We start from the raw sequence: 13924 nt of genomic DNA, 5'->3' as shown, positions 1-13924 counted from the left end.
TCTCCAACAAAGATGTTAAATAGTACTGGTCCCAGTACTGACCCCTGAGGAACACCACTCGTTACTGGCCACCACCTGGACATTGAGCCGTTGACTGCCACCCTTTGGGTGCAGCCGTCCAGCCAGCTCCTTATCCACCGAGTGGTCCATCCATCGAATCATGTCATTCTCTTCTAATGTTAAACCTCAGCTTTTTTTATTGTATTGAATTTTACATTTACAAGATTAGTGGTTTTATCCTACATTTTACTAATAATTAGACCAGAGCAATGTCGTATTACAGGAGTAAAAACTCATGTGCATGAATATTCAATGGTTCAATAACCCAAAACTTCAGAAACAAGAAAAAAACAGAAAACACCTCAGACTCCATGATAGTAATTAAGACACAGTATTGGTCACCTGTTAGGAAACTGTGGCTTGGAAATACATTCATTTGCAGTTTATCTGCTTTCCATCTAAAATTATATTGGAGTGCATTTTAATAATCACAAAAAAATAAAAAAGAGGTTCCGTACATTTTGTTCATTTTAGAACTTCTAATGCCTATCAGAGCTTCTTGGAGCTATTCCTTTCAGATGGTTCCCTAGTTCCCTAGATAGCATCCAACTTAAATTTTGAAAAGATGCTAGTCTTTCAAATGCTGACAAGGTCAAGGAAACATGGCGCTCTGGACTCAGCTACATTAAATGTATGTCATTGCAGAAGTGCAATGGTGGCTGTACCTTAAGAGAGGTACGTTTAAAAAAATTGACATAAAAAGCCCCAGTGAAGTTAAACTGAGCAGGACAACAAGTCCTCAGTATGTTTTAAAGCTCAATTATGGCCCAATTTACTCTGCACTTAAGCACTTGAGCAAAGGGTAGGTAGAGAGATGGAGAACTAAGATTATTTACAACAATGTTCTTTTCCTGCAAACTACTGCATGGACGTTTACCTCAATTAGATAAGGTACTGAACATCGTTCAGTTGCCCTAGCCCATGTCTGTGCTTACGTCCATGGATTCTGCTGGATTTCTCACAAAAAAATTCTGTGCCAAAATATTTTAAAAAATGTTGACTTAATTCCTTATCTTTTTTTTTTTTTTTCTTTTGGCACTTAATTTGGGTAGCAGAGTGAAAGGGAGGGCAGGTGCGAAGTGAAGGGAAAAGGAAGATAAAGAAAAGCGAAGAGAGAAAATAATTTCAATCTGAACTTTTGCATAAAAATACATTTGAAGGCATTAGTTTCAGTGCACAGGAGAGATGACATTTTAAAATAACTTTATTTTTGATCCTCTTTCAAAATTATGATTTAACATTATCAGAAATGAAATAAGAAACTTAACCAGCATATTTAGTTTTAAAAGCATTTAATGACATAGCATATATTTAACAGATAGGGTAAAAGTCTAGAGGTACAGTTCGATACAACTGAAAGCCAGTTCCAGTACTACTCTTGACTACAGGCCCAGTCATTGAAAGTTCATTCCTATTAAATGTAATTCTTGATTGTGCAGTAAGATGAAATTTTTTCATTACAATAGTTACAGTGACAGAGAAATGCACACTATGTATCAAATAGCAAGGTAATGTAGCAAAATTATAACACACAGTGCTGCAGCTGACAAGCAAGTAACCATTTGAGTAACATTACTTTTCCAGTAAATGCTTCAGTTCCACTTTTACACTTATCAATGATTTCAAAGGGTTTATTATACATCTAGTCTTATTATACTTTGTACTAGAATTATCTGAAACATACAATATAATGTATTTCAGCAAAAAAAAAAAAAAAAAAATTGAAATTACAGATCATTTAAAACTGTATCAGCCTGCTAATCCATCTTGTACACCAACATCCTCATCTGTTGTACTTAATGCAGAGAAGCTTCGGGTTGTATTAATAACCAATGCCAGGATATAAATGGTTTGCCTGTAAGTTAATGCATACCTGCACTCTGTTACAGCAAAGATAATACACTATCGTTTTAATAAATGTTAGAATTGTAATGGGAGGCTCTACTAGTCAAGACTCAGCATAACAACCTTAAATGTAAGTGAACGTTTTTGAAAATTTGTACATTGGTTTTTGATGTGCACAGTAGATTCAAAAGCACCGCTGCCTTGCATACCAATAGCTCTAGGAGTGGATTATTTTCCAAGACAGCCTCACAAAATTGAGGAACAGTTTAAATATTAAGATCTAATCTACATTAACTTCATTTAAAAAAAGAAACAAAACAAAAAAAAAAAACCCCAAAACCTGGTCCTCCCTCTCCTACAGAAGCTGCCCGATGCACCTCACACATTTGTAACTTTAGATTCTTTTTTATTGGCTTTTTATTTTAAAACGCTCTATAAATAAAAAAATGTCAATCACATCGAGGAACATGAGGCACAGAGAGTAACGTATTGGTTCTGAGCTCGCATGCTGGAATTCCACTGGAACGATCAGAGAAGTGCAGTGTGTGGAGATGGAGTTCACTTCTTCTTACCAAAAAGGCTGAATCTTTTCTCTTTGTCTTTCTCTTTGTCTTTCTCCCGCTTGCCAGGGCTGGACTCACTGGTGATGGTGACGCTGGCGGGCAGGGTCTGGGCACGGCTGGAAGCTGGAGTGCTCTGGGTGGTCGGAGACACTTCGATTTTATCAGAAGAGATAGCTGATGTGATGGCCTGAATCCACGTGTTCATCTCCTCCTTCAAGAAGCCCCAAAGGCAGAAAGAGGTTACAATTCGTGTCCCACGCCCTCTCTAATGCACTCAACATTGCGGAAGGGGAACGGATCGAAGTGGGAAGCGAATGGAAACATGGTGCTAACTCATCACATGGCCCTCCTCCAGTTATGCACCTGCAGATGTCTACTAGAAGCTGTATCTGGAAAGCCCTACTGCCCTGGTGGTGCCAACGGGAGCTTCTGAATCTACACATCATGCACACGTATGCACAAGACTGCAGACCAGAAAATTAAAATGCACCCCTGAGCTCTTAGCAGCTATTTTTTTTCCTGTTGTACAACACCACCGATATCACATCAGTAATAATAAGAAAAACAAACTTACATCATCTTTGGCTTGGAAGAGGTATTCGTTGCCATCAGACAATCTGTAAAGAAAACAACCATCACAAATTTAGCTTAGTAGTAGCCACAGTGCTTCAACTCCTGCTTGTTTAGCTACAGTACACAATCACACTGAGACATACACACAGGAGTGCGTGGGACAGCCATAACATCTGCATGTACACAAATACACCCCAACAATTCACGTTTCGGTCTCTCATGCAGAGGGCAGCCACACACACACTACATGTTCTGGTCTCTAGACATGTTCTGCTCTCTAGACATGTTCTGGTCTCTAGACATGTTGGGAGTGGGTGTGTTCCAGTATGTCAGGATGCACTGCAGAGCTTGCCATCTTCAGAAGCTGACGATTGCTCTTCCAGTAATCGCTCTTTCAGTCAGATCTTTCATCTTTTGCAAAACACATTATAAAAGTTATATACTTTAAAAAAAACAAAAACAAAAACAAAGTCACAGGCAACCCCCAGAGTTTTCATGGCTTTTGTAGAAACCTAACAAGATTCTGCAGCTGCTCTGCTGCCATAACTACTGTGGAGGTGACTCAAGATACCGTACTGTGTATTATCTGTGATTATTCTCTCTCTTCTCACACTTAAGGCCAGAGCCTCCCTTCTGTTTTATTTCTGTGCTGATTTTAGTCAGATGGTTTGATGGTTTCACTGGGATTTTACAGTGTACGTGAAGATATATATTAGTTAAAAAAAAAAAAACTGAGCAACACCAAATCAGGCATCTGAACAAGTCAGTGGGTCCTGTGTTGCAGGCTACCTGAGCTTTCCCCACAAAAAGAAAACATTTTAAAATTTCTTTATGAAATTGAATTAAGCAGTAAAATAACAGCGAAGACAGAGAGACACTTGGAACGATGTAATTAATGCCTTGCTTTCTTCTTTAAAAAATTAAGAAAAATATTTCTGTCATACTGTCCATAGATCACAGCTAGACCTTTCTGTGAGAGATCTGCCTGCATGTGACATCTGTAGAGACCTCAGCCTCTCAAATGTTCAACAACACACCCCTTCTAAGATTGGGGAGACAGATTTGACATGACAAGCTGGTGAACTCGCTGGAGACTCTCCTAATGAGAATGAGTAAAGAAAATACACTACACACCTGAGACCCCTGGTGCAGGTGACAGGGTACTGTGAAAAGAAGGGCAAGTGCTTTTTCTGCCTAACTTTGCATTAGGAACAGCATATCCTTACATTATCTAATCATACAGAGACGTTTAAAATAGTATAGAGAATGAATCACATAGCTGCAGGCCTGTCTTCAAGACAGGTATATTTCCCTAAATATTTGCTATAAAGCAAATTTCCCTGGATATGGATTCTATCATCTTTAGAGGATTCTTGGATCAATATAAAAGAAAAAAAGAAAAAAAGTTCTATCTTGGAATATATGAACTTGGAATACAAGATCAGCTCATAATGTGAGTCTCCTTGGACAGAAGCACCTAGCAGCTATGTTTAAGATTTTTTTTTACTTCTTAGCACGACAGATTGATCAGTAAAACAGAAACACAATCTTGGAAGTAAAAACCTTATTTTTTTAACCTTTGAACAGCAAGTACTTCATATACTTCAAAAGGAAGAGCAGAAAAGCCCAGTATTTTTAAATGCTGGCTCCTACGTTTTGGCAGACACATCTAGTCTTGTCCCAGATGTAAATAAAGTGCACAGATTATTTTGATACTGTTCTGTGTGTGCTACCTTTGATAAATATAACATGTTTCAGTGTCAGAAAGGGCTTGTTCAGAAAAGTAGATACTGCAGTTAATAATTATGACCAGTTCCTGGGCTGGATCCCACGAATTCACACAGTGAACATACCACAACAGAAACTAATGGCAAGATGCTTCAACAGGTTTACCTTAGCTTGAATACATGCTTTTTCTTTTTGTAATCGACCGCTACTTCACAGACTGCTTCTTTCAAGCTGACAGGAATCTCATTGTGGTAGGGGATGCCAGAAGCAGCAGCTTTCGAATCCTTGTAGAAGCCCATCTCTTGGTTGTTTATGACACAGTAGACATTATGCCATGATCTTTAAGACATGGAAAACAACAAAAGTGTTTATAAATCTAATGCTCTTTACCTGCAGAACTGGAGAAACCTAACACAGTTGTTTCTGTAAGATAATGGAGACTAGTTCAGTCTGAGGATGTGAATACAGCACGTCTGCAAACTGCAGACAGCAAATTCTCTTATAAAAGCATGGCTTCATGACAAAAGTACTGACTTTGAGCCAAACAAAATACAGATTTCCAGAACTCTTTTTGATAGCACATAAACATATGCTAACAGTAGAAAGACTGGCAGAGTAGGCAGTTTGCATGCTTGGGAGAGCAAGTAACTGATCTTTTAATGACTATGCTTTATTGTAGAAGGAATTCTCATTGTGCTGCAATCTGACAAACAGATTGCATATGAAATCCTTGATTTTTAGAAATACTCAGTGGCATCATCCACCTCATTCTCTAATATAGCTATAAAAATCAATGATTACTAGAAATAAGAGTCCCTAGATTAGAACTGGTGACTGTCACGGCCTCAAAGTAGTTCTCCAGTGTGAACAACCCTAGCTGAACAAAAGTCATGGTAGTACTGTGCTTATTTATGATCTGCACTCAGCTCTGCTCAGTACTTCAGCTTCTACCAAATCTGTCAGATGTTGGTGTAGCTCACCACTTGCCAAGTCACAAACCTGGTTTCAAAAGCTCATGAAGGACCCCTGTCTGCTTTTCCAGTGCAGACAGAAATCTCAGAAGTTTTGCCTGTTTTGAGAACCGCACGATCAGGTCCTTAGGAATGGAATCAACTAAGGCACAAAAAAAAATCATCTACACCCGCTTTTCTCTTCTGAACAGATTACAGAGTAGGTGGAAAGTGCTAATGTGCAAACAGAAAATGTCAGACAAATATGGACATTTATATTCTCACACCTACGTGATTTTCTTTTCTTGTAGTAACATACAACTTGAGAGATCTGGAAATCAAATCCCTCTACTGCCACAAATTCATCATGTGAAGTGGTATCTTTATGTCTCAGTTTTCGACTTTCCAAATATGGCTATCACTGCATTTTCTACCATCTTTAGACTACTGCAGCTTCATCAAATATACTGCTCAGCCGCGCATACGGTTTCCACAACAACAGGAGCATAAGCCTGAAAGGTCTTAAGCAGCAGGGATAACACTTACTGTCTTACTTGTCGAGTTCAGATGCAATTAGCTGCATTAAGCACCGAGTATTTTACCTGCTCGAGGCTTTCTTGCTGTGTGTCTCCCACTCGTGTTTGCGGTGTAAGAAGCCCTCCATCTGAGCTGAAGGAATCTCTTGTGTTTTGGCTGGGAGGGTAGCAGCAGTCTGGGCCTGAACGGCGGTCTTGGCTTTGCGGTCTGCCGTTGGAGAAGGAACAGGACTAGACTCTTTCGAACTCGTCCTCTGTTCTGCAGCCCCATTGACCATTTCGTTGGCTTCTGCAGTTTCTGCCACCTAGGAACAGTTGGAAAAAAAGTTCAGCTAGAAGCCTCCCCACGCTGCAGTACCTTGCAACTAATCTGTTTCCCTGCACAAAGTGGCTGTGTATAAACTTTGCCTGGAGAATGACACAGGCCAAAAAGACCTTTCTCACACTCCATGGAGACACAGAAGGGCAAGGAAATTAGAAGGTATGAATGGATTAGTACCCATTTTATAGGTAGAGAGACGGGAAAATAACAGCAGCTAAACATCAGTGTGAATTTTACTGTGCTTTGATCTTCTGGTTAATTCATATTCTTTTATATACTGTTATTCCTAAAATGAGAGCATTCAATTCTGTTGCTAAATACTCAAATGTTTGGAACAGTAACAATCACACTTTCTGCAAACCTAGAGGAACAGTAGAAGTTATACACATCAGCCACCTTAAATACATTTATGGCATTACTGGGGTCTATAAAGGATATTAACTGTAAGTCAGCAGAAAAATATGTCAAAATTGCCCAGGAGCATTTACAAAAATTTGCATAAATTATTTGTTTCTGTAAAAGCTCCTTTCCCACTTTCCCCACTCCCCTAGTGACACAACAAAATCAAAACATGCAGAAATTAGAAAGATTACACCATGCATTTCATCTCCACCATCCCAGTTAGGATATTGGATCTTAAAAACAAGGGAAATGAGGTCACGTGTCAATTTATCAAGGTCTTTTTCAGACTTTCGTTATTAGGTGGATTGGATTTTTGTTAAAGGAACTGAAAACCACCACAGTCACACACCATCACACAGCTATTTACCCCCAAAGAAAGACAGAACCAAGGCCTTGCCCATCACTTGCTTTGTTGATCGCGTTGCCTGCCGCACTGTGCTCGAGATAGCCTAGAGAGCAGCCGTGTTTCCAGCAGCTCTGACTGGTCAAGCTGTCGACGTCTTCAGGAGCCATTCATCCCAAAATCATTTAAATTGGAATCCTAATGGCTATAAGCTTTTGAAATGCAGCTTGGTCCCAGTTCTTTTTTCCTGGTACCGTTACTTTGACATGTAGAGCCATTGGTAGCAGCTCAGCAGTTACACAATCAGTGTGTATTATTATTATTATTATTAGCAAGTTACTAAAGCTTAGTGCTGCTAATGCTCTAGTAGATTACAAACATTCTGAACTGTTTTTATGCAGACAAGCAGGTATGTGTGAATGGCACAATAATTAGACATTCCCACTTCTGCACATGGCCTGGACAATTCAAAAGCAGCCGAATTATTATGCAACAAACTAAATTTTGCCACCATTTGCAAGAACTTCTTATACCCGCCAAGTACACGTTATTGTACCTCACACCTTTGTACCTCATCCATTGACCTAGGAAGATCTAAGTGTCAACTTGCTATGAATATGGGAAGGATTGGTTAACTGCCTTTAAGCAATCCAAATCTCCAAAGTACAGACACTACATCACTGAAACAGGGAAAGAATCACAGCTCACATTCCACTTCAGTCATATTTATTTTACTCTGTCCCTAAAGACAGCCCAGTTTATCAGAGGAAGCATCTACCCTGCACTGTTATCCAGTAGAACTAAAAATCAATGACACTGGTTCTTCACAATTACCGTAAGTGTAAACCATCAAACCTCACTATTTGTATCCGAATCTCAAAATATAACAAAAATGTTACACTGAAGGAGGGAGAGGGTGAGTAAACAGATGAGGCTGAAGATTACACAAACACTGCCAGCACAGCTACTATAACGCAGGTAGTGAAAAAAAGCAACCGGTGGTTCACCAATGAGAACTCAATTAATTAATTGTCACCAGTGCTGATCACCAATGCATTCAAGAATAAGGACAGCCCTTCGCAAATGTTTTTGACCCGTGATGGTTACTGAACTTCAAACTCTCTGCTTTTCAACTGGCTGGATCCCTGTCCAAGATACATGAAGCCTTTGTGACCAGCATTAAGGAATTACATAGACCACAATAACTTATTTCAACAACTTAAATAAACTCTCAAGACCTACCTGTTACCTAAGCCGATGCTGAAAGCAGCATGTTTTCTGTAGCGATACCGGCAAGATGTGAAAATACTACTGATTTTGAGGTACCTATAACCACTAATCTGAAGTAAAACAAACCAGTTGCAAACCAGTAGCCGCAGCACAGCTCCTTAACATGCTTTTATTGGAAATAAAGCTGCAACCCTGTGGTTTTAAAAGAAAACTGCCAACTTCAAGCACACCATCAGACCTGTAACTTCTACTTAAAATTCTACTGATTGTAAAAGGGCTATAAAATGCTTGTCTGATGCTCTTTCAGGTTTTATTTCCTTTTCATGTGTTATCTACAATTAATAGAAAACAAGCAAAATAAATCTGAATCATAAACAGCTATGCAAAGAATGTGTCATGAAAATAGAGAAAAAACAGGAGCTAAACAAACTTTAATGGAAACATGCATTGGGCATGCAGAGACAATGCAACGGAGGACAAATATTAATAGCAAACTGTACTGTTACAACAAAACAGTTAGCAATGTACATGAATACAGTTTTCTTAATGGCGTCTGAGAAGTTAGTTGCAAGTTCTTTAGTGGCTACAGACTATTTTTGAGATATTTAAATCAGGACTGTAACATGCAACAAGACATGGTGACAATGACTGGAGACATCCCTTTGATTTTCATAGTGCTTGAAGCAACATCACATTCAGTTCATCAACTTAAGTCTCTGCACCACAGCCTAAATAATAGAGACGTATTTACCTTTCTCAGATGCAAATAGCTGACAGGCTATATATTGTTCTGGCATAAGTACCAGTTCAATGTTTTAAGCCAGTATCATAGGCTATCCTAAATAGGCGAAATCTGACACTTCTAGTGCCTAAAATGATGACCTTAATCAACGACTTAATTAGTTTTTCTTCATCATTAAAGTGTGATTTTTACATATAAGTGTACTAATACAAGTAAAAAAAGTGTATCTCCATAAATTACTTTTACATACTACTTTTTAGCCAGAATATATCTGAAGGTGGAGTCTGAAGCTACAGCTATACGGCTTTGAGAACTGTCATACTCTTACAGGCACAGAGAGCTGGTGTAGGTAGTCACCAGATCATTTGCATAAGTTTGTACAGAATTTTTAAAAGCGTTAAGAAACTATATGCTGTTATCCTGACAATAGAAAAAAAAAAACATGCATCGTGAAGTGGAAAGACAAGTTACAGAAAAGTACAATTACTGAAGCACATCCTTTCAATCACCTTTCTCACTTTTCAAGCTCAGCCAATACAGACCAATTCAGCTGCCCTGCTCAGCTACTTGTCAGAAGTCAAGGTTCTGATCAACAGCCTCAGATCAGAAATAACACAGCTGTGTACACCTGATGTATTGCAACACAAGATTCAGTGAAGTCAGCTAAAAAGCCCTCATGAAAGACTGAAGTGCAGATGGCGAAGATTAACACAGAAATGCATTATGTATCATAAAATAAGAAAAAAACCCAAGCAAACAGGCGATGTGTAAGGTTGTGGTAACCAACAAGATGATGATGATCTGGGATGCGCTTGCAGGCCACCTCGCGTTCCTCGCCACAGCTATATATCATTTTATAAACATCCGTGTGTACAACAGACAGCTCCCTTCATAATTTAATATTAAAGATGAACTGAAAGGCTTTACTTAAAGAAAGAAAAAGGTAGAACTGCTTAGTATTCTAGAGCGTTGACAGAATCTGTGTGCAGACCTGGAAGTAACTGGGGTGGGCTATTTGAAAGGTAAGCTTATGCTGAAAGGCATTTCCTGGCAGAGCCCTAGAGTAGGACCAGCATCTCCTATGCAGTACTGGTAAGAGCACTAATATTCACCCATCGGAGTCAGGCAGGAGCCTTTCCTGCACTTCGTACAACCTCAGAGACTGAGGTTCAAAAACACAAGAAAAAGAAGTGTCATTTTTATCACTGCTCAAAGCATTAATTGGAACAATTAGGCTTTGGAGGAAGGTAATGGAGAGGTAAGCCAGTTTTTTTACTACTGTGTTGCATTAACTATATATACATATTTACTAGTTGTTTTTTTTTTTTATGGTTTCACATTAAGATTATTGGCATGCATCCTGGCTCCCCTGGGACATGCCCCATCAAGAAGGAAAGAATAAGGCATGGACCATTCAACCAGCATCTATATATAATAAAGAGCTGGGATCTTAAACCGATGTATTTTATTTCGTTTTCAAGGAAAAGCATCACAACCTCCCCATAAGGGTCCGTACCCTACTCTCATTTATACCACTGTCTCTCCAGTGTCAGTAAATCAAATTGCTGTAGTGTAAATTGGACAGGACCAAGGCAAAATGGGGCCACAAAACACCTATTCAGCAGGATCACAACTCTTCATGAGGACTAAACACCAAGATAAATCTAGATACTAGTATTTAATGTTTTATTTCATGTTTATTTTTATCTGCAGTCAATGAGTCCATTCTGCATGGAATGTTACACAACTAACTTAAGGCTTTTATTTGTTGATAGTTACAACTTTCCCCTCCTTCCCAGCCTTTACTGCCCAGCTTGCTTGCATGTATTATCTTTGGCCTTGTAAATAACTCGCTTGCTAATGCAGCTGATTTAATAATGTTGCCGTGCTGAAACCTGTTAGTATAACTCAATGCATCATACCTGTCAGATTCTAGTTCTCTTCTTCATTATGATGTAATCTCATTAAATCTCAATTACTCATATAAAGGATGATTTAGCTGGAAAATCTTAACACTATTAGTGACATGAAAAACTCACAGTAAATAACATGAAATAAATGTGTCACCTCAAAGCAACTGAGTGTCTGTGGGGATATTCAAATAAGCAAGAATTAAAGCGAAGCAAATATATCTCCAAGGGGCTGCTAATTAAATAAAAGTCAACTGATGGGAAGGAAGAGAAAAGCAGCAGGAAAATCTGAAGCCAAAAGATTAAACCAGTACCAGTAACCCGTACTGAAAAAAGGCGTCTTTTGCTGCAATTGATTCTGTATGTCACAGTCCAGACCACGATCGGTCATTGGCTGTCCGTCTGCTAATAAAGTTTTTGTAGTTTTGGTAGGTTTGGGAGCGGTAACTAACCCGTGGAGATTCCTGGTCTGATGGCAAACCATTTTGGGAAACCTGTTCTCCTTTTGTCCCGTCCCTGCTGGGAGAGAGGAAAAAGAAAAGAAATTGTGTTAAGTTCTTGAAAGTCACACGTCTTTTTTACCAAAATGAGATTTTCCTACTGAGCATTGGACACCTCAGAATTCAATCAAGTTCTCAAAATCCTCAGGCCCAACTGAATAAATCTATTGTTAAGAGAGATAAACCCAGGCTTTCCTGACAGTTAGTTTACAAATAAGCCTACTCCTATCACATCAGTAATTTTATAAATGTTAATGTTCCATGGACGTGGCTTGAAATCTACATGTAACTGATACTCATCAAAGAAGAAAGCCAAGATTGTTCAGAGATTTTAATTCATAACACAGGCCTTGTAAAACCAGCATTTTTACTTTAGGGCCTCACCTCAGCAGTTGTAACACTGTGTTATGATAAAAAGTTGGAACATTCAATTTGGGAGTGTATTCAGGTATCTGGGAAAGGTCTTGTGGCCATAAACTACATCCACCAAGTCTTCTAAAAAGGGTCACATTACAAAACCATAAAACCTCCAGACCCTCCCTTCACGATGCAGTTTCAGGCCAGTAACTCTTGTCTGAAGAACCTGTGTGAAGTGCACAGTCCAGCTTCCCACACCCTGGGCTCACCGTTGCTGCTGGGAGTCTGCATCCTCTGCAGCCTTTGGGCTTGGCTCTGGAGTGGGAGGCTGTCTCTTCCTCTCCTCTTCCTCTTGCTGTCTACGTACTTCCAGCAGTTCCAACTGAGAAATGAAACATTTTTGTGCATTTTAAAGTACCGCACATTTTTCAGGGGCATTTCTAGAAACTAAAACAACTCTGTACATTTTTCTGAAACGGTACTGAAATGAAAGTTTGTTGGAATAAAATTTTAAGGCATCAGTCTTTAGAAGTATTAATCATGCAAAATTAGTGGACTGGATTTGGCAGTAAGGTCATGCAGTATCAGACCCTTTAACACCAAGAGGACTGCCCGGGCAGCAGCTTGCCATTGTCTTTGGGTTTTTTTTCTAATTCTTTCTGTTAGAATGAAACAAGAAAGCAGTCCAAGCTATTAAAATATTGCCTGCTTGCCATACATAGAAATAAAGTGTTCCACATCCAAATCCCTGAAATTAACCAAATAAATAAAACCAGCATGATGTCTGAAGATGCTGAGAAACCCAAATTCATTTTGTCTGCAGCTTTTTGTGACGTTCAGTCTGTGTGAAAATTCAAGCCACTTCAATTTCAGTGTCTAATGTAAAATTATTCTCCAAAGATGGTAATATGCTCTCCAAGCATTAATTACTGACATTGCAGCTGTGCTCAAAATGTGCTTCTTTCTTTGCCTTATTATGTCTTTCTAGGGGACTGGAGCAGGCAAAACACAACAAAAAATTTTGATGAACCCTCCTCCCCACCACTGTCTCCTCACACTGTTGTGTTTCTTTAACTCAAAATAATTTCAAGTGTTCTGGTTTGTCTTTACTCAGAATCCCCCTTCCCTTTTAGCAAGACAATCTGTAAAGCAGAGGCCTGGGACAAACTGCTCAGCTCTTGAATTTGCTTCGGGGTCATCACTTCTGGGCCTGAGACAGCTCTTACTGACTACTAATGTCATTTGTCCCTTAAGCTTTCATTGCAGGTTGTTGAGTTCAGATGAACCTGGGAGGGTTTTAGTATAGTTGGGAACATGGGAGTTCAGGCCCTGGGTGATTGGCTGAGGTTAATCAACAAATGGAGATGAGTCTGGTGATGCTGGGAGTTATTCTGAACAATCAGGTGGCACCAAAATGAAGGGGAATGGCCAAAAGTGGTTATTCTCGCCTTATAACACTCACCGTGGTCAGTCTTTCCAGTGCTGCAAATCTCTCATCCCAAGTAGCTGCGGATTTTTCAAATGCTTCATGCCGCTTAATTAATTTTTCCACTTCATCAACACTTTGACCTATTTCACGACTGGACAGGTAGGGCTCCTGTCCCAGCAGCCAGGCCTCTGCCACACTTGCATCTCTTGAAAACTGGTGTACCTCCAAAACTGAGCAAAGAACGTACAGACATCAGGACTGTTAATGTCAAAAGAGCATCACGAAGTCGTCAGGCATCTTCTGAATCTACCTACACATAGCTCATGGAAAAAAGTAAATGTACCTGGATAAGTATTTTCCTCAGCTAAGCCCACTAAAATGCATTGCTTAAAAGACAGAAATTTATCCTGTTGGCTTTGCTTTGAGGAAAAATA

General features: G+C 39.3%; 1 protein-coding gene across 4 annotated transcripts in view; it reads right to left on the bottom strand.

Annotated features, from left to right (window-relative positions):
- Window positions 1–1246: 1246 nt before the first annotated feature.
- The window catches only part of SPTBN1 (spectrin, beta, non-erythrocytic 1), a 137745-nt gene continuing 125067 nt past the window's right edge, over window positions 1247–13924 (bottom strand). For 2 of the 4 annotated variants that reach the window (XM_014962415.1, XM_014962417.1), the window contains 7 exons: window positions 13524–13720; window positions 12331–12443; window positions 11657–11723; window positions 6322–6560; window positions 4935–5108; window positions 3043–3085; window positions 1247–2679 (listed from right to left, as the gene is read on the bottom strand). In XM_014962415.1, coding sequence (XP_014817901.1) covers window positions 2464–2679; window positions 3043–3085; window positions 4935–5108; window positions 6322–6560; window positions 11657–11723; window positions 12331–12443; window positions 13524–13720 — 1049 coding nt within the window. In that variant the 3' untranslated portion in view covers window positions 1247–2463. Of the gene's footprint in view, window positions 2680–3042; window positions 3086–4934; window positions 5109–6321; window positions 6561–11569; window positions 11724–12330; window positions 12444–13523; window positions 13721–13924 lie in introns of those variants that run through there. The other 2 variants (XM_014962416.1, XM_014962418.1) reach the window with 2 other exon arrangements.

This window comes from Calidris pugnax, unplaced genomic scaffold, assembly GCF_001431845.1.
Source record: "Calidris pugnax isolate Ruff unplaced genomic scaffold, ASM143184v1 scaffold147, whole genome shotgun sequence".
Taxonomy (NCBI): domain Eukaryota; kingdom Metazoa; phylum Chordata; class Aves; order Charadriiformes; family Scolopacidae; genus Calidris; species Calidris pugnax.
The sequence above is the reverse complement of the archived record's forward strand: the minus strand, read 5'-3'. Positions and strand labels throughout refer to the sequence as shown.